The following is a 24,122-nucleotide window of genomic DNA, read 5'->3' as shown; positions in this document are numbered from 1 at the left end:
TGGCCTGTGACAGCCATCATGCCCCAATTGAGAAAGCAGTTAAGACAATGCATGGATGAGTATTTATTTGCTGGTTCAGGTTCTTCTATTTACACTTCAAGAAAAATCTTGGTTATACCATCTTCTAATATCACTATTTCTTAGATTAATTGTATGAATTTTGAGTAAAGGCAATCAAGTGTAATTTTGAAATAAAAACCATGATTATTACTTGATTTCTGTTTGCTGAGGAAACAGAAATCAGATGATTATTGCTTTAGTTTGGAGCTGTATTGGTGTAACCACCTACGGTGCAGTTTTTTTCCTTCCACACAGAACACCCTATTTATGCCAAAAGAGCAGCTCATTTTACTGCTGGTATCAGAACAAAGTTCCTTTTTGTTTTAACCCCCTATGAGGTTGATCACTAATAACTTAAGTGCTACATATTCCATCAGTCCATTTCATAATAAAATGCACATTTGCTTTTTTATTTTATTCTGGCTGTAACTGGTTGTTGTGTTAAAATGTGTTGTTTCAAATAATATTATTACTTCAATTACTCACTATAATTTCCTGTATTCATTAATCAAGCTCTTCTGGCACAACAGTGATTATCTCATGAAGTCTGGGCCTTGTTTATCAGACTACAATGAGCAAAAAACTATTTTCTAAAACCTCAGAATGCAGAAATGAATTGTTTAGCGTGAGAGTATTCACATTTATTAAATCCGCACTAATAGATCATCATCCTCCAGACTGTTGTTTACAGGAAAGAAGAGGTACTGTCTAGCTTTCTAGCGCCATAAACAGTTTCAGGGTCTGATTTTGCATGACAGGACTGGCGCTTTTGAAGAGATTCCATCACGGCAACCTTTAAATGACGTGGTCCTCTGCTGTACATCACAATAATGTGGCATTTATTATCAGTGGGGTAAAATTAAACTGTGTGTGTGCGTGTGGGTGTGTGTGTGTGTGTGTGTGTCTGTGTGTGTGTGTCTGTGTGTGTTAGAGAGAAACAGTGCTACAAACTTGGGCTTCTGTTTTATGTGCGAACTCCATGTACTTCAAATTCAATGTATTTGTATATTTTACAATGTTTGCATGAAGCATTTTGAACATGTGCGTCTCGGTGTGTATGTGCTGGCTGCATGCCTGTGCTTGTCCACTTTGGAGGATCTGCGTGGGTGCACAGGTAATCCAATTTGAGTTTTGGAGCCAGAGCACAGCACGAGTAATGTTCAATGATGTATGACCCATCCATTCGGTTGAGCTTTATTTCTAATGCTTTGCAACTGCAAGAAGAGGTAGATCTCATTCAGCTGGATGTCAGCCTAGTGGAGCCCACAAAAAATCTGCTTTTCTTTCTTTCTTTTTACACATCTGCAGTTTTGTTAGGTGGAGAATAACCTTCAGAAAACCCAAAGCTGTAAATTCTTTCCAGCATCATATTTAGCTTTATTTTATTTCTCGGTGGCATAGTTTTTGTTAAATTGTGACATATTATTTTTATGTTACTTTGCACTAATTAGCATTAGCATTTTTTAAATAAGGTTTTATAAGATAAATTTTTAGTTATTTTTATTATGTGAATGTTAATCACAGCACACAACTCAGAAATTATTCTAGAAGTCACAATGCTTTATTATAATGCTTTAAATATTTTCGTCCTGTTTAGTTCTGGCACTGGTAAAGTATGTTGACCCTGAGAATGTCGATGTCAGACATGCCAACAGTCTGGCCGATCGGAACGTTGGGATCGGGGATGGGAGTTAATGTTTCTGACTCTGGAGTAGTTCCGAAGGCAGTCCTATAATTAGGAAGAATTTGCAAGAGCCGATTAATTAGAATATATTTCTGTGAAAGAGAATTACATTTAATACATTTGACTTAAGATTGTGTTTTTGTTGAGCCTTACCTTCCATAGTGCATGGCAGAGGAGTAATCATATTTAGTATTGCGATTGTAAGAGTCCTTCTTATAGAAGTCAATGTAATAATCTGTAGAAGAAACACCAATAAGTTGAAAAGATTAAGCAATGAATCCGATTTCAATTAATCATCATTTTTACCTTTTATCATGTTTTGCCAGTTGACTCTTATGTACTGGTCGCGGTCACTTCGAGTGTGTTCATGGTAGAAACCAAGTGCATGCAGCAACTCATGCTGGGTGATGCCATGCTGGACGCAGCCAAACCTCTGCAGTGACACCACCTGCATTTCTCCGATACGACCCAGCAAAGAGAAACAGCTAAAAATGTAAACAGTAAACGAAAGCAGAGAAAATAATGTATGGAAGGCAGTGAAATTTGTCTTATCATCCAGTCTGTGAATGCTTCTTTACTGTTAGTTAATGATAAGGAATATTCTAACAGACAACATGGTTGCTGTAGTACTTGGAAAAATTTAAGCGTTATAGCTTATAATTTGCAGTACTTTTAGACAAAATATATTTATTTACATGTGACTGAAACCACAATATTCCTATCTTCAACCAGATAGTATAACTTTGACCTTCAATCAAATAGTAGTGCAGTAAATAACTTACCCATATCTTGGTTCAATGGTTAGGTATGCCTCCGCTGTGCGTGGAATGAAGCGAACACAGGTTGCTGTTTCAAAGCCCTTCATGGCCTCTAAAATGGTCTTCTTCTCACCATCATCTACAGTTGTGAATAACTTAATCAGTGACATAACTGTTTCACTGGATAAATGATGTTAATGTGCTGTGACGTGCACCACAGTTAAACCCACCATATTTATCACTTAGAACGTAAGGGATGTCAACATTCCCAGATGTGGGAATCAACAGGCTATTCCATCAGCAGGAAACAGGAATAGTTTTTATTTGGGCATTTCATGGTATTTCTGTTTTTCGGGAGGAGTATATCTCCTTCCACCAGAAACTCTGTAGATCCTATTGAAATACATGAAAGAATTACTTTTTGGGCAATTGACAAAATAAGAGCGCTGTTTTTCTCCAATATAATGATTGGATACTCACCATTGTTCATCCTGAGGATGGTTGTGCTAATGTCCTCCCCAGAGAACTCTAATAAATGCAAGAAAAGAAGAAGTCATACAACCTTGTTTTTACAATGAGAAAAGTGAGAATGTGAAACTGTTAGTTATAAGCATGAGCCTGTGAAAATAATACAGAAAAAAATATAGATTTTTATATAGTTGTTTATAATGTTGTGTTACAGATAACGATAGGCGCCAATGTTATGGGAGATGTGACATCCATTAAAAACAGCATTTACAAGCAGGTTTAGTTTTTAGTTAGTATTTCCTTACATGGTCACGATGAGGCCCAGAAGCAGCAGCAGAAGAGAAACTCTTGTTGTAAGGTCCATGTTGGTCTTGATGTGCCAGTGGTGAAGGTGTCAACTGAGAGACTTCACTTGTCTTCCAACAAAGTGATGCTAAAACCCAGTCAGGGGTAAGCTTATATGCCCAGTGTCCAGGTGTGTCTGTGTACAGAGATTAATGCCTTAGACACACAACTGATTAGTGTGCCCTGTGTAGCTTTGCCCACTGTTTCCACACTGATAATCTCATTCTAAACTTATGCTATAAACATTCAGTGTAAAGAGTTTTCTGGCACTGCTTTCAAGTAGTAGTTTTTAAACCATTTACGCACCTGAGAACTAAAGGCTGATGTATGTGTGTTTAAAATTGTAGTGTTGTTGTGAATCAGTTGATTTTCTCCTTCTTCAGTTGGTGCGGATAGAGAAAAACACTTGTAGGTTTATGCTGCTCTGTTATACGTACTGTTCTATTACCTCTGGTAATAAGTACCTTTGTGTTTTCAGAATTTTTGTATCACAAGGTAAGGTACATATTGGAGTGTGATTCATTGTACAGCCCATCCAAGAAGTGTGTCACAGGCAGCAGGTTTTATTAAAATTCTAACATTTCATTTTTTTATTTTACTTGCCGCTAATTTTTTTTGTTTTTGTATATGATTAAAAAATCTAAGAACAAACTTGTGTGCAAAATGTTCAAACTGAAACTGAAAATTTTAGATCACAAACCAAAACAATGGTTCTCACCATACATTTTTTAGAATGAGCATATTTTTAATTGATGGTGTAAAACTGTAGTAATGGTGAGCAGTGTTGGTCAAGTTACTTGAAAAAAGTAATCAGTAACTAATTACTGATTACTTCCCAAAAAAGTAATCCCGTTACTTTACTGATTACTTATTTTCAAAAGTAATTAGTTACTTAGTTACTTTTAAAAAAAATGATTTACAACCTGAATAGGTAATAAAGCAATAGATCTTTCAGCCCAATTCTATTTTTTCTGCATAATCCATCATATAAAATGTAATCAAATGCAAAAGTCTCTTTTTGAAACTAGTTTTATTAGTTTTAATCTTTTAACTTCACGCATGAAGTAAACATTAAATTATATGCAACATTGTCTGACTGGAAGAAATTGGTTTAACATTTAAACCTATTTTCTGCATATTCCAGCATATAAAATAAAATAGTTTTTGGTGTTTACACTCACTCTTTCAAATAAATGCACGTAAAACAGCAGAAAATAAATAAAATCAAAGACTCAGCGGTCCTGTTGCTCTATTTTCACCTGTATAGCAGGAGTGGGGCAGGCGGAGGTTTGCCCTGGTGCAGGTGTGTCGTAGCGGTCAGTGGAAGGATCTGGGAGTTTCACATTCCCACTGTGGCAGCGTACTGTCGGTGCTTGCTCGGAAGTTTAGGGGTTTTTTTCGCTGTAAAAAGAAGTTTTCTTCCCACGCAGTGAACAGCGGAAGCTAATGACTTTGTCACTTTTTACGGAATCAAACTCAAAGTAAGGTCAGTCCTTCCACGCTTTAAACGCTGCACGGTCATACTCTCTGCCGCACTCGTTATATTATCCATTTTTGATCTGCACACAGCTGTTGCCACGAACGTCACACTCACTTACATCATTGTCATGAGACACTCTCGCAAAAAAATCACGGTTTTAGTAACGCAGTAACGCAGCGTGCTTACCGGAAAGTAACAGTAATCTAATTACCTTTTTTGCAATAGTAATCCCTTACTTTACTCGTTACTTGAAAAAAGTAATCGGATTACAGTAACTGCCCAGCTCTGATGGTGAGCTAGGTGGTTGGATAAATCTGATTTATATACAGCACAGGACAGCCTTCATCTTAACTAGAGACAAGTTAGTGTTTTCTAAATTTGGGAGAAAATAAAAAGAATGAAATACAGAAAACAAATGTCTGATGCAAATAAAGAAGATATTACCTGGAGAGGGTTGCAGTTGTATAAACTTTACATGGGTTTTGGTACAATATACAGCATCAGAATAGAAGTGAAACTCTTATTTGACTGAGCAATCAATTCCCAGTCAAGAAAAAATGAATCAATTCTCTTGATTTCGCTTCTCCAGTGTAAGAAAAGCTTTCTCTTGATTTATGTTTTATATTATTCCAAAACAGATTCTGAACTCCAATTTAGACCGGAGGAAATTAAAATGAGTTTTTTTTTTCTACAATTTTATTGACAAAGGCAACAGTCCATGGATGCAGCCCTACATAATAGCTCGAATCCGTTTTTTATTTCACTGTGACTTCATCATTTCTGGGAGGTGGAGTAGTAAATGGAAGAAGTGGAGCAAAAGAGAACTTCTGGGACCTTGTTCCTGAACACCACACAGCAGTGATGACATAGCCTAGCCCTTCTCTGCTCTATAGTACATCTGAGTCTCTTCCTCTGACACTATGTGGGCAGCCAAGGACAACAGTCAATGAGCAATATCAATTTATGTAATAGACTATTAAACAGTGCGCTTAACATTTAGACTTGCTACACTGGTGTTCAGTGGGAGTGTGTGCCAGGAAGTCCTCTGCCGTGATAATAGCCCTCTGAAATGAAACATGTTAGCCCGCTCTGCTGGCTCTTACTCACTCTTGCTTCTCCTCCTACAGTCGGTTCCCTGACCCCAACACAGGTGCCCTGCTTACTCTTCTTCCTTTCACCTTTTGCTCTGAATACCACTGGATGTCAAAATAATAATTAACTGTTTTATATACTGCATTCATGTCGAGCATCACCTGTGAACCCTCTCATTATGTCTTGTTGCATGCAAGTGTTGAAATATCTAAGCCATTTCTTCAGTTGTTAATTTCATGTCTGACATGCAGCTGATGTTTTGTTGTTGTTTTTTTTTTTTTGGGGGGGGGGGGTTACAACCCAAAGACTTTATAGAAGTAGCTCTCCGCTTGCTTTCCTCTGTCTCCTTTCTTGCCCTCTCCTTGTTCTTTATACTAGAGTCAATCTGTGATGGTAAACATCGTGTTCATAATAATTGACATTCAGACAAACAGGAACAATTACATCGAATATGAACACTGTCTTAATTGGTGTGCATTTCCAGTCCTGTAAGAGCCATGTGAAAAGTAAATTAAATCAGATGTCATTGTAGATTGATTAAGCCACAATCTAGTTGCACAGTCCATTCAGAGAATAACTGCGTCTGATGGATGACATGTCAAGTGCTTTATGAGGCACATTTGAAACTGATAATCTTAAAGGTCTAAGAGAAGTAGCAGCAAAATAAAAAGACAGAACTTTTTTGTTTTTGGTCAGGCGGTTTTAACATAACCGTGTCTGGTGCGTGTCTAATGGAAAGAGTTCACAGGAGCCAATACTGTAGCAAACTTAAAATGAAATTCACAAGATGTGTTCAGCTGGTGAAACTTAATGGGATTGTGGACTTTTTTGGAGGAAACATACTCTTAACACATCACTGTCTTTATTGGTACCAGTTATAGTGCGGTACATGCCTTGCTCAGGGGCACATCAAAACTGATTATGAGCGAGAGAAAAGTGTGACTCATTCAGTCTGCCCACCCACGTTTTCCCAGCTCGCCTAGAACTGATGATGTTAGAGAAGTAGTTGCAATCCCATTTCCCTTCCTTCAGGCAAAAGTTGCTGAGATAAACCCTTTCTGTTAGCACTTCTGTGTAGATACTGTAATGCAATCATTTTGAACTTTTAGAACATTAATGAAATAATTTAAAACATCTCAATCCCAGTGTGGAGAAACATATGCTTCCTAGATTTAACAGTTGAGTTTGCATTACAGGTTTCTGCAGTGAAGTGATGATGTTACCCTGTAGTTTGTTTTGTTTTTTCCGATTATGTTTTGGGTTTCTAATCTTACAATATACAGTGCTTTGAGATGAATGCTAGTGTGATTTGGCTTTCACTGTCATATACATAATTGTACACTGTTTTGCATGAGTATCACAGAGCTGAGTAAACATAAAACTAGTGCTCCAATCTGCTCTGTTGTTTTTGAAGGATCATGCTTTGGTAAACTTTCTAAAGTAAATGATTTAAAGCTCTAAAAATCTTGATACAATATACAGTGTTGTGAAAATATCTTCAGCCACCCAGCATTTCTTTCTATTTTGAAAAAGCGAATGGGAAATGTGGGATTTATTGAAATCACACATGTAAATACAGTCCATGGGGCAAACACAGTTTTAAGTACAATTTTAACAAACAATTCTAACACTATGGAGCATGACCAGCCTGAGCATCGCCTGAAATCTTATGGCCAAGCTTTCATGTCATTTCTTTAAGTAGTCTTCAGGAATGTTTCTCGAAGGATATTCAAAGCCGTTCTAGGAATGTTGGCTGCAAGTTGTTCTGTTCTCCATCAAGATGATTCCACACTGCTTCAATAATGTTGATGTGCAGGTTCTGTTGAGGCCAGTCTATCTCACCAGGTCAATCCACTGTGAGTTTTTCTATCCAATTATGGTTTTATTGAATTGACAGTGTATTTAGAATTTTTGTCCTGCTGTAAAATGGAGCTTTCAGAATCAAATGTTTTTCAGATGCCGATGGATCAGGTCCAGTGTCAGTTCTTTTATTAGGTTTTTTTCCCCCTAATTCTTAAGAACATGACTTTCAGATACTGTTCATTTGATGTTGATAGTTTTTAGGTCTACAACTTTTTTTTTTGTCCTCCATGGGCCGAGTCCCCTCACATTTGTGAAGGACCGACACACTGCACAGCATGCCAAGATATGCTAGGGTTCCAGCTAATGACTCTTTAGGAATCACTTCATTGGTGTAAAAATAGTTTTTTAGATCTTTTGAATTGTGTTATCATTTGCATTTTTTATAGATTCGGCTAAAGGAAATATATGTTTCTCCACCAGGCTGCCAGTAACAAAATGCAAGATACAATCTGAAATTGGTTATTTGCAACATTGTTATGTCCAGACACAACGCAGATTCATCCCTTGAGCTAGGTACCTTTTTTGTGCTCGAATGATGCATTGTTTAGTGTTAAGTGGCTTAATAAACAAAAAACCTTTTATGAAAATGGACAGGTACAAGTACTGGAGTAAAAATGAGTGGAAAAAGCAGAACTTTGAAAGCTTGGAGAACTATTGCTCTAAAAAATTACAACAAAGTCTTGCTCTTTGGAAGTACACTGTAAAGAAATGAGAGTGGCTCTAGACTTTTGCAAGATGCTGTATATATGTATATGTTTTAGTGTTAGGCTTAAAGATTACACTGGTTTAACTTTGTAAAGACACCCAGTTCAACCCATGGACTGTTAGTGAACACCTTATTGCATCAAATTACACAGTGCAGGTGTATTACATCTCAAGTCAAGATATTAGGAGATTTGTTAAACTTCTTGGTGGGTTACTTTGGTAAAGCTTGCCATGTAAGCTCATGAGGTTGTGATGGTAGGCAAGGTATTATAGGTATGAATGAGGTACAAGATGAAAAGCTGCATTTGAAAGATCTTCTGCTACAGTACACATGTGGGACTGAATGAAGTGGGTTGGCCAGTCGTGAGTTTTTACTGCTTCAAACTAAATTATTCTAGTGTTACACCTGCATATAGTGTGAAATTAGGCTGGCTTTTTTCAGTTCAGTATACATGCTAATGTATACTGAAATAGGAGTACTAGTTTTTGTTGTTGTTGTTGTTTTAAAAAAAAAATTGGTTAACATCCAGTTCTTCTGTCTCCTCCTTCAACTCCGTAAATGCCCCAGTCAGTGCATGCACGCTAGCTTAAGTTTTTCCACCAAATGTAGAAAATCCCCTAATGAGGCTTTAGGCACTGCTATTTTTCATCTCCATCATTTCACCAAGCTGTATTTAACATCACATGAAATAAGCACCCTTCAGTTAACAAGACTCAGTGGAAAAATTCATATTCATTAAAACTCAAAAACTCTCAGAACCAAATTAATTAGCACAAGACCGTAACAGTTTGTGTTTTGTGATATCGTACTGCGTGCCTAGTCAGTTGGTGGATTTCTGTAGTATAGCTAACTTGAACTAAAGAGGCATTTCCCCAGTCTATGCCGCTGATATTGGAAGACGTGTAGCCCATATTTCCAAGAGCATTGCTCAGTGAGAGATCTCTAAAACCCATTTCCTGCCTGGCTTAGAATAATGAGGTGTTAGAGCCTGCTGGCAGAGCTTAGCTGCACACCTCCCCAATGAAAAAGTTATGGATGATATACAGTTGCAAATACACACACACACACACACACACACACACACACACACACACACACACACACACACACACAAACCCACTTCACACTCAAAGACATGGACATATGCCCCCTGGAGGTGTTATGGATAGCTGCATATTGCAATGCCAGCCAGCAGGAAGCACTTTCAGCCAGTCTGCACTGTGGGCATTGATAGGACAATCAGTTCGCTCTGGAGCCATCACAGCCAATCATCAGACAGTTTCTTGGCGGGCTGCACCCAATCTTCAGAGGGTTGCCAGATCTCCTTTTCTCAGTGAGCTGTTGCTGGCTTACTACTAGCCAACCATAAAAAAGAGCTGCTGCCTTGCGTCAGCCAATCGTGTGAGTGTTGGCCAGAGTTAGTCCTATCAACAGATAACTGCTGCACTGTTACAGCCAATCTGGGCTTTATCCTTCCCTACAGATGTCCGATTAGTGTAGTTTAGGGAAATCAAACTGCCACAACAGGCCCACTTTGCCAATGTGGCACCGTGAATGGAGAGAATAGTAAAATGGGATAGGAAAAGCCCACAAAGGCTTACTTAACCGTAATGCTCTGGCTGTTATGTTTTAATGCTGTGTGGGTGAGTTTTTTTATTTGTATTTGCAGTACTGTTGGTCACAAAATATAGTTTCATATCTCACTTTCTCTAATAATAATGTGAGCTAGCAGGTGCTGCTTAACTGTGGACGCCTTTCATTAATGAGATTTTAAATTTACCAGCATGTACTTGTCAAGGCCTATAAGTTTATTCCTCGTAAACCTGTTCCGGCATTCACGAGCCAAGGACGTGTTCACTGAACTCAAGTCGTGTCCATTTTAATGGCCCTATAACACATGCCAGCATCTTAAGGTGACAGAGCCATTAGATCAGATGATAGAACAGGGGTTTTTAGACCTGCCCTATCTTTTCTGCTTTCACTGCAAAATGTTGCAGGTAATGTATGAGCTTGTCTCGTTTGAATTTGGCCCTACATGATTATGCACATTCATGTTAATCCATTCCAAGTTTGTTTCAGTCCATTCAACCCCTTCTTCAGCACAGTGGCAAAACAGTGCTAACAGCACCTTTAATCACTGCTCATGCAGGAAAACAAGCATTTTTTCACTTAGGAAGACATTACATTTCCTCCCCAGTTTTTCAAGAACATTCTAAGAAAATTCATCAGATGCTTGTTTGGTAAGTATTACCTTAAATTTTTCTGTACTTGGCTTAGGGTTCACGCACTCCAGCATCAAAAACGTTAGCTTTAATTCAGAGTTGAGCAAAAATTCTGCCATGGATACAAATTTTGGTGATGTACATTGAACATGACACGTAAAACAAACAGAAAAGGCTATTGTAACATCATATTTGCATATTTGAGGGATGAGGAACTGAAAAAAATATATTTATAACAATCAAAAGGATTGGGAATTATTTAAAAAACATTTTCTTTAATATAGGTGTTAGTAATTGCTGTATGTGTTGCTATTTGTTTCATTCAGATATACATGCACACGCCATCGTCCTTAAGTAAGACTTGTAGTTTTCCAAAGTGAAAAAAAAATATGTATCTGTTATCTCCTCTTTCCTTTCTCTGTTCACAGTTGGTGTGGTTGAGCCAAACACTCTTCTTTTGAATTTTCAGATAATCTGTTAAAAATTTCCTTTATAATTCATTTAATGTATCCATCTGTAAATTAGCACAAAAAAAGAACCACTGCACTTTAACTGATTCCAAGTTGATGGCTCCTAATTGCTGGATTGACTATTTAGCAGTTCAATTTCCTGTCATAGATAGCCCAGTTTGTGCGTGACATTTATCATTAAAAAATTACCAATTTACTAATTACAATATTTTCAGATTTATTTTCTGTTGCTTAATGATTTCAGTATCACTCAGAAGCTCAAATTGCAGAACAGTTTCTCATTGAAGAACTCATATAGCAAATCTTGGCGTCTAAGTCTTTCATGCTCAGAGTTTTTAATCAAATTTAAGGGCTGTAAATTTAAGATACTGGGTTTCTGCTGGATGTATGCCTGTGCTAAACAGAGTTAAATTAAAAATTACAACACATTAGGTAACTTCTCATCACTGTATACAGAGAACAGGCATAGCTGTCTTTTTTCTCCCTGCACTAACTGATAAGTTTCAGCACCACAGACCAAGAAAGTACCATCGCAGCACTGCTTCCAGCCAGACACCACGCAACGTCTAACAGTGTTAGCCTCAAATGTTTGGCTTAGAGTAAAAACTAAAATTCTAATACTAATCCCTTCAAAGTCAAACATCAGATGTTACCAGCCTCATTTATGTCACTTCCTCAAGATGGCTCGCATGGCATAAAGCTTGCACGAACATAATGGCTGCAGCTGTATGCAGTCAAGCTCCATAACCCCTGCTGTGAAGTGCTGTAATATGGGAGCAAAGACGAATCTGTCCTCTAAATCTCCCTACCTTCACCCTTCATCGTCATCTCTTTTCTCTCTCTTCCCATCTCAGCAGGGCTTTGGCAGCTTCACACTGGCCTAATTTTAGAGTAACAAGATGTGTGTATACGTGACTCAGTGTGTGGTTGCATATGTGTTTTAGTGTGTGTGTGTGTTTTTTTGGTATGTGTTGCCTAACTCCAAACGAAATCTCTGAGGGCTAAAGCTGTGTGTTCTGTGTTCCTGTAATGATCCATGTCCACGGACAAACGGACCTCTCAGCGGTTTTAATGAGTTGTCTCAACTCGCGTATCTAGCTCAGTTTGTTCTCTTGTGCCAAAAAAAGACCACTTAACATCTCTATTCAGTTTAATAACGACTGTCTTCTTTTTCTGCTGAACTGGACAAACGTGTTTTCTGTGGTGCAAACTTTGCACCGAAAGATTGTGTTTGTTTTTTGCCCCGCAGTACACAGTGGGATAGATGATCTGCGCCAATAGTGTGAAGCCAGATCTATACAGAGTCTCATTTACAATAAGAGTGGAGGATGAAGACTCCATGCGAGTGCATTACAGTGTGTAATCAATACGCTCTGACAACCTCTGATGTAATAGTATGCATGTGCTGCTGGCAAACCATTTCAAGACCTTACACACATGGATGACCCCATGGATGAGTTGCTTTTCAATTATCCAGTAGCCAGGCCTGGGTGCAATGTAAACTTGCAGTTTCAAAAGGCACAGGGAGATGCACAGAAAATAATAGAATTAAATATGTGTTGCCTTTGGCAATGGCCCATGTTTACTTACTCTCAAAAGTAAAACCCACAGAATTTATTCAGATATAACCAGTGGCACTGTTGTGCATCACCTGAGAGAATTTGAACCAAGTCCAAATTTAATAATGGATGTGCTGTATAATTCAGTATCACCTTCTTGTATTTGGAAAGCTGTATTTGCATAACTATTCAATGTAGAATTCTTATTCGAATACTTTCTTAGTTATAAATTATTAACCTGACAATCTTAAAACTGCACTAATCAATATTTAAAACCAATAATTCACATTTTTGTATGTAAAGTAAGAGTAGTCCCTTCCAGTCAGAAACCAGTCTGTATTTGACACTGTCAGATAATTTTACCCCACAACTTCACCGTTCTTATTAGCCTGCTGGTTTCCAAAGGCAGCGCACAGCTGTTCACAAAACAAAAGAAGAAGAAAAACACTGATAAAGCTCATTGTACACTGCTTATTCACATAAAACATCAAAAAGCTGAATTAAGCAACTAGTTGGGGTACAAAGTGGAGCATTTGGCTGCTAAAAGATGTTAGAGTGAATATTTGACTAAACATTTGCCAGGTGGCTAGGAGCACAGAACCCAATGAATGCTAATACTGCATTTCCACGTGTCAGTATCCCACTGTCTATAGACTGCAAATAGCCAGAAAGTGTTGCTTTATAGTCTTTTGAAACTAAAGCAAAATGTTTGGTGAGACAATGCACATTTTGAAGTGGGAAACACAAGCATTCCTCTTATAGCTTTAGAGTTAAATTCATATATGTACATTCTCATATATTCAAATACAAATATATTTGGTTTAATCCACATGAGGGTTTTTCTACTAAATATACTGCTATGACTAGCAGTTAAAGTAGTAACCCTTTTTCATGCTGTGTATGTTATGTAACTGAGTCAGTTTGCTAACTGTATGACCTTTATACACTTGTATATTCACTGTCTTAGACAGAAAATACATTTTATCGATTTACACCCCGGTACACAATATACACTATTCACCATGGTGACTCTTGAGCAGTACAAATGTTGAACTTGATACTGTAGTTGTTTTCAGCAGACATCTATACTTGATGTTCTTCGGTTTAGCACATGTATAGAGGTCTTGCATCTTGTGTGAAAAGTGATGGCTCCGGTAAAACTGATTCCATTAACATGCGGTTTTAATAGAGTCTGCTGAAAGCATGTTAGACTGTATTATTTAACAGTAAGTGTTGGCTGTAGAGTATTTAAGCAGTTTTACAAATCTTCTTTTGAAAAGCCATTGTTTTTGGCAGATATGGCAAATGTGAACTTATTTGTGCGTTATCACTAAGCTTTTGATGTTGGCATTGTGCAGTGTTATCACACAGCTGAAATTGCCTTTTCTTCCCCAACAGTCCTTTTAAAAGCAACAGAAAGTGTATTTCCGGTGGTGCCAGCACAGAATATATAATGAGTATTTTGTGATAACAAAAACAGTTATTTCATGAAATTGTTACTCCATGCATATTGCATATGTTTTTCTCCTCCTGTTTCTCACTCTGTGCTGTTTTTCTCTTTTTGGATCTCTCGTTCTGAGAAGGTGATTACGGAGCCAGAAAACTAGCAGGATATGGTTAGTGTTCCTCAGGGGTTGGTCTGAGGACATTAAGCCCACAGTGACAACGAGCCCCAGCTGTTGGGAGTTTTTTTCACATTCATTTGTTTGTCAAATTTAGAGTCTCGACTATTGCCAAGAACTCCCTCTGCCACCCAGGCACTCCAGAACTGTGGTGACAAGGCTGCTTTTAGCCAAATCCAATTTAATCTCCACTGGCGGTACTGGATAAAGCCGTCTCCATTTCCCCTAACTGAGGCCAAGGCAGGCTAGTTATTCTACTGTATGATGCTCATTAACCACATAAAGACACAACACAAACTTGAACGTACACACAAGCACTCTCAGGTACAGGCGAATGTGAAGTGAGAGTACTAAACTAACAGTTTAACACACACAGTCATATGTGGCGAGGCGTCGTCTCGTTCTCTCCTCCTACTTTTCTGCATTTTCTCTCAGTATTGTGTATTTCTGCAGCAGGGAAAATGATGTCACTTTTATGGAAATGAGAAACCAAAATGAAAAAGAGATTCACATCTGAGACTCCTGCTTCTACCCTGCAGGTCCGCTGCTTTTCTTTTTTTCTTTAAACTAATAATTACCAGGAAGCTAGTGTGTGTGTGTGTGTGTGTGTGTGTGTGTGTGTGTGTGTGTGTGTGTGTGTGAGAGAGTTTGGATGTTTGTGCCTGCAGATGGTTAGGTGGATGGGGATAGTGAGGGGGAGTAATAATAGAGGCGGAGATTTACATTTATGCAAATTTCACATCGTGACACAAAGGTTCAAGACAACATTTGCTCAACATGCGCATCAGTGCTGTTTAATCACAAGTGCATGTGGTGAACATAAACAAGCCATCTTAATATTATACTTTTCGTTTGTGTTTATTATACTGATATTTCTTGTACACATGCTTTGCTGTGGAGCAGCGTACAAAACAAACACAGTGAGGAAATAATATTCCAATATTATACAGAAATAAATGTTATTTACTCTTAATGGTATCATTTTGTGTAATTACTATTTCATATACTTCTTGTTCATTTATTGCACCATACAGCTATACTTCTGGAAAACGGTAGAAGGAAGTGTTTTTTATCACCCCTAGTGGGGGTTATGTAACAGTGCTTCAACAAGTGGATCCTGTTGTTTTTTTTATGATGTGCATGTTTGAAGAAGAATTTGAAAATGTATATGGAAGGATGTCACAATATCAGAAGTTTAGTAGTCAGTACCACTGAACTTCCATGATTCTCAATACCATTTAATATGACAAGTCCAAAATAACGATGATGGCTAAATGGATGATGGCAGCTGCTAATCTTCTGAGCACTGCTCAGCTCAAGTAATTGTAAGGTATTTCTCAGAGACGGCCGCAATTCCCAACCAATAACAGCAGCACTCCAGATTATGAACAGTTTGATGACATCATACAATAAAGCTGGAACATAGCACTGCTTCATCTTCACATTTATTCATTTATTTATTTATTTATTTTTGTGCAGGTCTGGATGACTGATTTTAATCTGCTTAGATTAAGTGTCCAGTTTCAGGTTTAAAAATACTCTGTAGCATCTTTTTGGTTGTTTTTAAATTGTGTCTGATAAGCTTAATCACTAAAGCTGTTTTCACACATGCCCTTTAGCTGTGAACTCTTCTCAACGTTACCCAGTGGAGCTGCAAGCAGGAATGTAAATGTCCAATTCAGATTGAAGATTAAACAGTCTTTAACCTGCCAGCTCGCTAGTAAAAAGTGCAACAGTCTGGAAAATTCACAGTGAGCGAGCAGGTGCCACATGTCCTGCTTCCTGCATGCTCGACCCAAGAAGCAGCCTCACATCAACCAAACAGAGTAGAATATGGTGAAAAAGTCTTTAACAAGTCCTCATTGCTTTATATTGAGAAACAGGTGCAAAGATTCATTTAAATGTGCAAACATACATGGAAATACAGTATAAAAGGCACAAAAAAGCACTAACTTCACACAGCCTGAACTCTCTTTGAAGGAAATACAAAGCTGTTTGTTACATTCTCTGTCAAGATGATGCTGAGGTCCGGACTCTGGGGAAGCCAGTCCATGACTGATAGTCTTCCATTATGTGTTTTTCTGTCCATGTATGCTTTTACTGCACTGGCAGTGTGTCTGAGCAGCTGTCATGCCAAAAAATGAAGCTAGATGCTTTCCAGATGGTATTGTGTGTCAAGATGCGTCTTAATGATAACTTTTGTTGTTTGCAAAACTCCAGCGGGTACCATTAATTATTATCACATCTGTAGGACTTCAAGTTGCTGCAGAGCATTTTGTGTTTTCCATTTCTTAGAATTATGAACTTAGTGTTTCTTCTCCCACTAAAGATAATTAGGCCTTGTTGGTTTGGAAACTAACTACGCAAAACTAAATTAGCTGAAAATTAAGGATTAAATTAAGTTATCTTTGTTAAGCGTTAGCAAACATTAGCAAATTGGACCATTGCTAGTCCGAATAATGTATGATCTGCAGTTTCTTACTGCTGGCATGTTCCATGCACTTACTGCTAAATACAACATAATGTGATGCATCTAAATTTGAAGCTTTTACTGAAATTGACTTTGCTTTATTTAAGATGTTTACTTACAGATTAGATATACTGTTGCACATATGACACTTTATACAGCTGTACATAACATGTCAGGCAGTCATAATAATTGTACATATAAGATACGATCTGTAATTCAACCTTACCAGCACACCAGTCTTGGTTAAATAACAAGATTTAAAAAAAAATGTGTAAAAGCTACATCTATCCTGTAAGGCAAAACTGTTATTCTCCATTCAATGCAAGGAGGTAGATAGAAAAGATTAGACAGGCCCTTTATAACATACCATTTGCAGTATATAAGACATCATCTTTTTCCATGTAATGAACTTGTATGGGATGTAGTTAAGAATTAAAGGGATATAACCTGACACTTCTGACCTGCTGTGGTGTGTTCAAAGCTTTGTCTGTCTCCTGTTTCCCTTCAACCAGCACATCTTTTATCTCAGACCTGTCAGTCCACTGATGTCTCACTTTGTGAAGCCCCGGCCCTAAATCCCACAGCATTAATGTCACATTGCCCATTCCTAAATATCTTTTCTAAGTATATGAGTAGTTACTGTTTGTAAAGTATCAAGTGGCTTTCATGAATGCAAACTGAAAATTACGTCGTAATGACAGTGATTTTAGCTCACGCTTTGGGCCAAACGATTTGAAAAAGCAGGTCTTAGCTGTACAAGGATATGTGTCACTGTTAGAACATTAGGATGCTCATTATGTAAGCTCAAGAGACGGTTATTTGCTTTTGTGGCTGTAAGCCTGGTGTTGTCTGCATAAAGAACGAGTGTGTGTTTATGCGATTGTGTATGCAGCTGTTGCAGTAACTGTGATAGGAGCTGAAGATCATTAATTATGGGTGTTTCCCTATTTTCCTCCAGGACTGATAGTAGCCTATGCTAGAGAGATACTGGTTCAATGGAGTAAATGGCATTAGCACTTTGTTTAGCTAGTACCCTGGGGTCTTGTTTCTAAGCCTTTTTTGTTTCAAGTGGCAGCCTTGTGTGAAGCTCCCTTACACTGAGCCTATTTCTCAGACCCTTATTCCCCCCCATGGAATTCAGCACCAGTGTGTCCAAATTGAGAAGGGAAGACAATGAAGGGCAAGGACAAGAAGGAAGGCTTCATGCGCGCGCAGTTAGCACCTGTATCAGTGCACATCACCACGTGGCATTTAGGCAGGCAGGACAAGTGAGAAGGAGCATTAAGCCAACAACCCGGATGAAACAAACAGCATGGCTAGTATCAGGGATACACTGTGGCTGAGACTCCCAAAGCAGCGTTAGAGAGGAGTGGTGATGTGCTCATTAGCATTGAAGCCTGGGTAGAGGTAGAACTGACTCTGCTGCTGGGGCACGCTCTGCCTAGAGAGGCCCACACAGGAAGCTGCTCCTCTAACATGAAAGGCAAGCAACAGTCTGAAACTCCTCGTGATTTTTCAGCATGAATTTTTTTTCTCCCCCTTCTTTTTCACCATTTTGTACTCCTCCTCCTAATGATACCCCGTATCCGCTCTCTAAATCATCTCATCCCAAACCTCTTCACTAATCATGTAAGTTGGAGAGGAATAAATGCTTAACAGATGCTAGTATTGTCAGGGGTTGGTTACATGCAACTGCATTTTTTACAGCTCAGTGGAAGTGAATATTTTGAAGTGGTTTACCTAAGATGACTCCTTCCTCTGCTCAGTTTAACCCCCATCGCGTATGCACCACTGTCTGTTGGTGTGTGCAGAGACCAAAAATCCTCTCACCGTCTCACAAGGGTCAAATAAATGATGGAGAGAAACACCAGTGTGGTAATTACAGCTGTGAACAGACAGCTGTGGGTAGTTTAATTTGCTCATATTGCAGTTTCCGGCATTTTTATATCCCTGATTAGATTGCATTAGGAAGTTATGCGGAAAAATGAATGTGCTACATGATGAGTTCTGTTCCAAAATGAGGTACGCAGTAATTTAAATATGGACACCCACTCTCCATATGGTCTAATGGCAGTTTTTTAGCTGGTAGTAACATTTCGTGAAATATTATGCTTTTCTGAGTCAAAGTGTTTTCCAGAAGTGCACTGATATATCTTTTATTTCTTTTTTTAAGTAATCATTTTTGTAATAAAACCCTTCTGCCATGTAATTACACTGAGTTCTGAATTAATTCTGATATCTGATGGCACAGAGGATAGGGGAGATAGTGAAAGATATTTTCCAAGATTACTAGTTCTGTGGCATACCATCAGTATTTTGCAGATGGTCATTACTGCTGCCTGTCTGATTGAAATTTGACGTATTTTATTCGGTTACTGCTTCTGCCACAGCTAACGTACAGTACCTCCCCAACCTTTCTAAGAAGCTTCAGTTCAATTCAGGTGTATTTATATAGCACCCAATCACAACAACAGTTGCCTCAAGGCACTTTATATTGTAAGGTAAAGACCCTAAAATCAAAAACGAAGATAGTTCTTCCCTGAGCGAAGGTCTTTTAAGAAAATTCTGCAAGTAACTCAATCAATCACTGGCCCAAACAAAATCATACAAATTTTGTGCAATAGTACTGTTAGGCCTGTATGTGTTTTTGGCAAACTGATAAGCCTAATCACACTGAGCAAAGTAACAAAAAAGCAATAACAAAAAAAAAAAAAGAGAGAACACGGGCAATAGATGTTGTTTATATGCTTAAAGTGGGTCATTTTACACTGTTGCTAGGTTGTTGCTAGGTAGCAGGATGGCATCATAATACATCATGCATAATTCAACATTTGTGGACTTAAATGAAAGGTTATTTTGGTGAAACAAAAATGATATGATGCTTTTATAAAGTGTTACAGTTGCATAAATACTCAAAATACATGATTTAAGCCTGTTGCTGAGTGGTTATTTAGCGACACGATGTTGTCACAACCTCTGATATAGATAAGAACCTTTATGGGCCTACCTGTGTGCCAAGTTTGGTTGCTCACCCCTGTGACTTAGAGAGAAACAAAGTGCTACTACCGCCAGTCCCCAATAATTAATAGGCAGCTTTTAAAATGCTAAGCCAAGGGGAATGCTATAAAAGTAGTGTCACTTCTTTTTGCAATTCTTTTACCTGCCTCTAGTTATTTGTGTGCTTGGTGCAGTGTAAATGTGTGCACAAAGCTTTGGAATAGCCTTGTTATAAGTGAGACAACCTTTTAATCAATACACCATCTACTTCACTAAACTACTCATTCCTTCAGAAACGACCAGAATGCTAACACACTTTGTGCTTTTTCCCCCCCAAACAGCACCTCCTACGGTCCGCATTATACACTCGGGGCACGCCTGTAATGTTGAAGAGGAGAGGCACACCGAGAGAGTCTACACCATACGAGAAGGGGAGACCCTGGAGCTCACCTGTCTGGTGACAGGTCATCCTCGACCGCAGGTAGGAAAGTCAGCGCCTTTTCATCTGCCCTTAACCGACACCATGGGAAAGAAAATATAGTTGCACATGCAAATCATGGGGCAGTTTGTTAATTTGTACCATATCTCTGTATCCATCTCTCCTCTCTGCAGAAAGCTCTCTTTTAATTCTGTATTAGCATCAAAGCTGCACACCACATAAGTCTGCACTAAACCAGCTTAAAAGTTTAATCCTTTAATTATTAATGGTTTCGTTTGCTTTGTGCACCTGTATGCTGATAATTACAGCTTCCAACTAAAATGAGATTGCAGAAAACAGCAAAAACATCTGCCAAACGAGTGAGAAACAGGCCACAGTTAAAAGACTCTGGGTCATGTGAATGCACATGGGTTCTCAACATCTGAGAGCAAGCCTTCCTCACATTCTTATTTACTGTTGTGATGTGAACTAATTAAAAAACTTTACACCTTTTTTCTCTGATGAAAATAAGCTTATAATTAGTTTGTTTTTTTGTGCTCACTATGCATTGTTTGTAGTATTCAAATCTAGAAATATACAATTAAAAGTTTAAAAACGTAAGCAGATGGCAAAAATAAGGTCTCATCTGCTCTTTTAGACTAAATGTGAGCTATTATGAGCCGCATAGATACATAAAACAGGTTTGCTATGAATTACTTGACCATCACATTTTGTTCTTATTAACCCAGTAGGTCACCCTAACCTTTATTGTCTTTTTATTACATGTTGCTTCTGATTTGCTCAATAACAAAAATTTTACAGAATCTCCAGAAACTCTGGACGGCAAAACCAAAACGCATATGGTTTTTTTATGTTTCAACTGAAAAGGTGAAGCTCCTTGAATAAGACTGTTTCAGGCACACTGTTCGTCTCTTTCCGTCCCCGGGAGGGGGTCACAACTTTGCACTCATCATCTCTGTCTTTCCTCTTAATTAGAATTTTTGAAAAACAGAGCAGAGCGAGGGAGTGGGTGGGAGTGTAGCGCGAGATCAAAAGCTATGCAGGGCTGTGGCAGGAAAGGCAGGATCTCCTTTGAAACAGAGTCATTATGAGACTCATGCAGATCCCCTGGCACAGTGGGTCTCGGCTGTGTCTCTCCGGACTTTGGGATGTGTCAGCTTTGTCCCCCCTCTGGTAGTGGCATGGGACTGGGGGCAGAGCACACTCATTCTGAGTGGTTTAGGAGGCTGAGGTGGTTATCTGGAATGGCAGTAGACCTAAGGCTGGTTTTGTGATGTTGCAAGAAAAACCAAAAGGTGTGTGACCTCATCGGAAACAGACTTGCAAGTTAATACAGCAGTAACAGCCCATCTTTTCATTAGAATTAAATATTAATCCTTAGAACGTGTTCTGAGCCTTTCTTTGCCCCAAAGTTCCACATTTTAATTGAGCTGAGTTTCTCTATCTTTCAAGACCAATGCAGGGGGAAAATAATCAGTACTTGCAAAGGTTGTACTTCTTTTTTTGTGTCCTGTCTTGATACTTTACAAGTGTGCAAGTTTGGACAGACAACCAGTGCGAACAGTTCTTTATGTGTTTGTGAGTTTGCTTTCTGTGTCTTTTGTATGTACTTCTCTGTGATACTAGCAGATATCTTCTATACATATTTCCACGTTTAACTCTCACATGTAATCTTGTCAACTGCCTACAGTACTTTATATTAACCAAAACATCATAACCATAGAGTATAGCAAGACATTTTTCTATAACTTGTTTTACTTTACTAAATTATATAGGGTACGCCTGAAAAAAGACAAAAATCACATTTTGTGTTTTTCTCAGACTTCAGAATTCATATAACATTATTTAAAAAATACTGGTAGGCACAGTTCACTTGGAAGTTAACACTGACAAGTCAGATATGCCCTCTATATCTATACCAAGATCTCAGTTGCACAGGCCCAGGAACGGGTCAATGTCTTTAGGCCACTGACAAATGCATATTTCCAGCAGTTGTCAGAGGCTGCTAGAAGTCAAAGGTAAAATTGATTGCTGAGAGGATGTTGCACCAAACTGCAGCTTTGGCTGCTACCAGAAACTTGCTAGCTACCAAGTGGTAGCAAAACTTAAAACGCTGACACAAAAACAGGAAACGGAGAACAGTTTCCTTCAAAGTAAAACTGATGGCTCACCGCTGCAGCCAACACATTTCAAGAGGTGCAGCTTTTCCTTTCAAGGCAAATGTTCGGCATTTCCAGTTTGTATTTTTGCAGACCAGTTGGTGTCTCCCATGCTATCTTTGGGTGACCAAAGCAATCCTTCCATATAGCAGCTTGAATCAAGGATGATGATATCACATAGACTCATGGCACATCTCTAGCATAGTAAAATCCTCAATTAGTTCTGCAATAGCAAATCACAAAATTGCCTTTTTCAATGTTAATGTTCAGATTGCAGTCTCTTTCTTTGACTTTGACTGGTGCTGGGTTAATGCATACACTGAGGGGTGCTGTGCCAAGTATAGCGCCACAAAGGACCAACTGCAGAGTAAATAGGTCCGTGGTTGGCGATTTTGCCACCATTAATTCTTCACATGTCTATCAATATGCACACTTCTTAAATTACAGAGACGCCCCTATAGGCCTTCTCACTGGTGGGAGTCTCTGGATTGTGTCCAACCAGGCAGCATATTCTTTGTAGCCGTTCTCCTTGTCAGCCCTGTGCCTATCCGCCCACCCACCTCAGAAAGAAAAACAAGGGCTTTCTAATAATAAAGTCATACATGCATCCAGCCAATACAGGCACACATACAAACACACTTGTAGCAGCAGCAAGACTTCTCTGCCTTTCCGTTTAATTGTCAAATAAATATATGTTCCTGTCAGTCAACTCCACACCATATGTGTTTTTTCACTGCTGACTTGTGGGTTAGGCATTTCAAGGTGTTACCCTGGGCTATGCAGAAAGACTGGAACTATTTGTATCTGGAGGGATCAGGGACCAATTAAATCTAATTCTGTGGGATGTATAGTACAGATGTCACTAGAAGGATTTTCAGATCTTGGCTCTGTGAGGAAAAGAATAAGACATTTCTCAACACTAAAATACGCTCTGTTGTCTCATACTGTTTCAAATACTATTTGAAACAGGCTAATATACTGGTTATAAGCAACATCTGATGCTTTGGTCATAATAACGTCTTATGTTCGGGTATATTCAACAGCTTATGATTCAGAAATAGCAAATAAGCAATGCCCTGTTTTGCACCAAACAATGCCCCATCTAATAAACCTCTTGACTATGAGGGGAAAACCCTCGCTCAGTACAGTCACAGACATCTCAGGGTGTGATCATGAAGGTCAGCCAGCAAAATTCGCCCCCTTAGTGATGTTGCTGACTTTTCTGTCTTTAGCTACAAGTGGCTTGGCTGTCCTCCAAAGCGTGTCTTTTGTCCCGTTTCCTTCCCCTCACCCACAGCCGATCACAGCAGATGGCTGCCCCTCCCTGAGCCTGGTTCTGCCAGAGGTTTCTGCTTGTTAAAAGGGAGTTTTTCCTTCCCACTGTCGCCAAGGGGGACATAAGAGGTTGTTGATTGTTGGGGGGGTTCTCTGTAGTATTTTAGGATCTGTTGTTGTTGTTGTTATTTGACTCTAAATAAATACATTTAAATTGAATTGGCTGTTTAACTAAATGTTTTACTAAACTGTAATTCAAAGAGTGCACACAGTTTAAGATTTATAGAAAATTCAAAAAGATAAGAATCATGAAATCTCGTGAGTCCAGAAGTCCTGAAATTTATATGTATACATCTTTACCAAATTTATAAAAAAGGATGACAAATATCAAATGGCTTGAAAAAATCCTCATTGATGCAGTGCCTCCCCTGCTACAGGACTAACATCTCTGTG

General features: G+C 38.6%; 1 protein-coding gene and 1 pseudogene across 2 annotated transcripts in view; one reads left to right on the top strand and one right to left on the bottom strand.

Annotated features, from left to right (window-relative positions):
* LOC134642677 (MAM domain-containing glycosylphosphatidylinositol anchor protein 2-like) overlaps positions 1 to 24,122 on the top strand; it is a 191,157-nt gene that overhangs the window by 55,593 nt on the left and 111,442 nt on the right. For both annotated transcript variants that reach the window (XM_063494596.1, XM_063494597.1), the window contains one exon: positions 20,138 to 20,277. In XM_063494596.1, coding sequence (XP_063350666.1) covers positions 20,138 to 20,277 — 140 coding nt within the window. The remainder of the gene's footprint in view (positions 1 to 20,137; positions 20,278 to 24,122) is intronic.
* Positions 1,654 to 11,976, bottom strand: LOC134642891 (low choriolytic enzyme-like; annotated as a pseudogene).

The sequence above is a fragment of the Pelmatolapia mariae genome, linkage group LG15 (assembly GCF_036321145.2).
Source record: "Pelmatolapia mariae isolate MD_Pm_ZW linkage group LG15, Pm_UMD_F_2, whole genome shotgun sequence".
Taxonomy (NCBI): Eukaryota; Metazoa; Chordata; class Actinopteri; order Cichliformes; family Cichlidae; genus Pelmatolapia; species Pelmatolapia mariae.
Note: the sequence above shows the minus strand (reverse complement) of the source record. Positions and strands in the feature narration are given on the sequence as shown.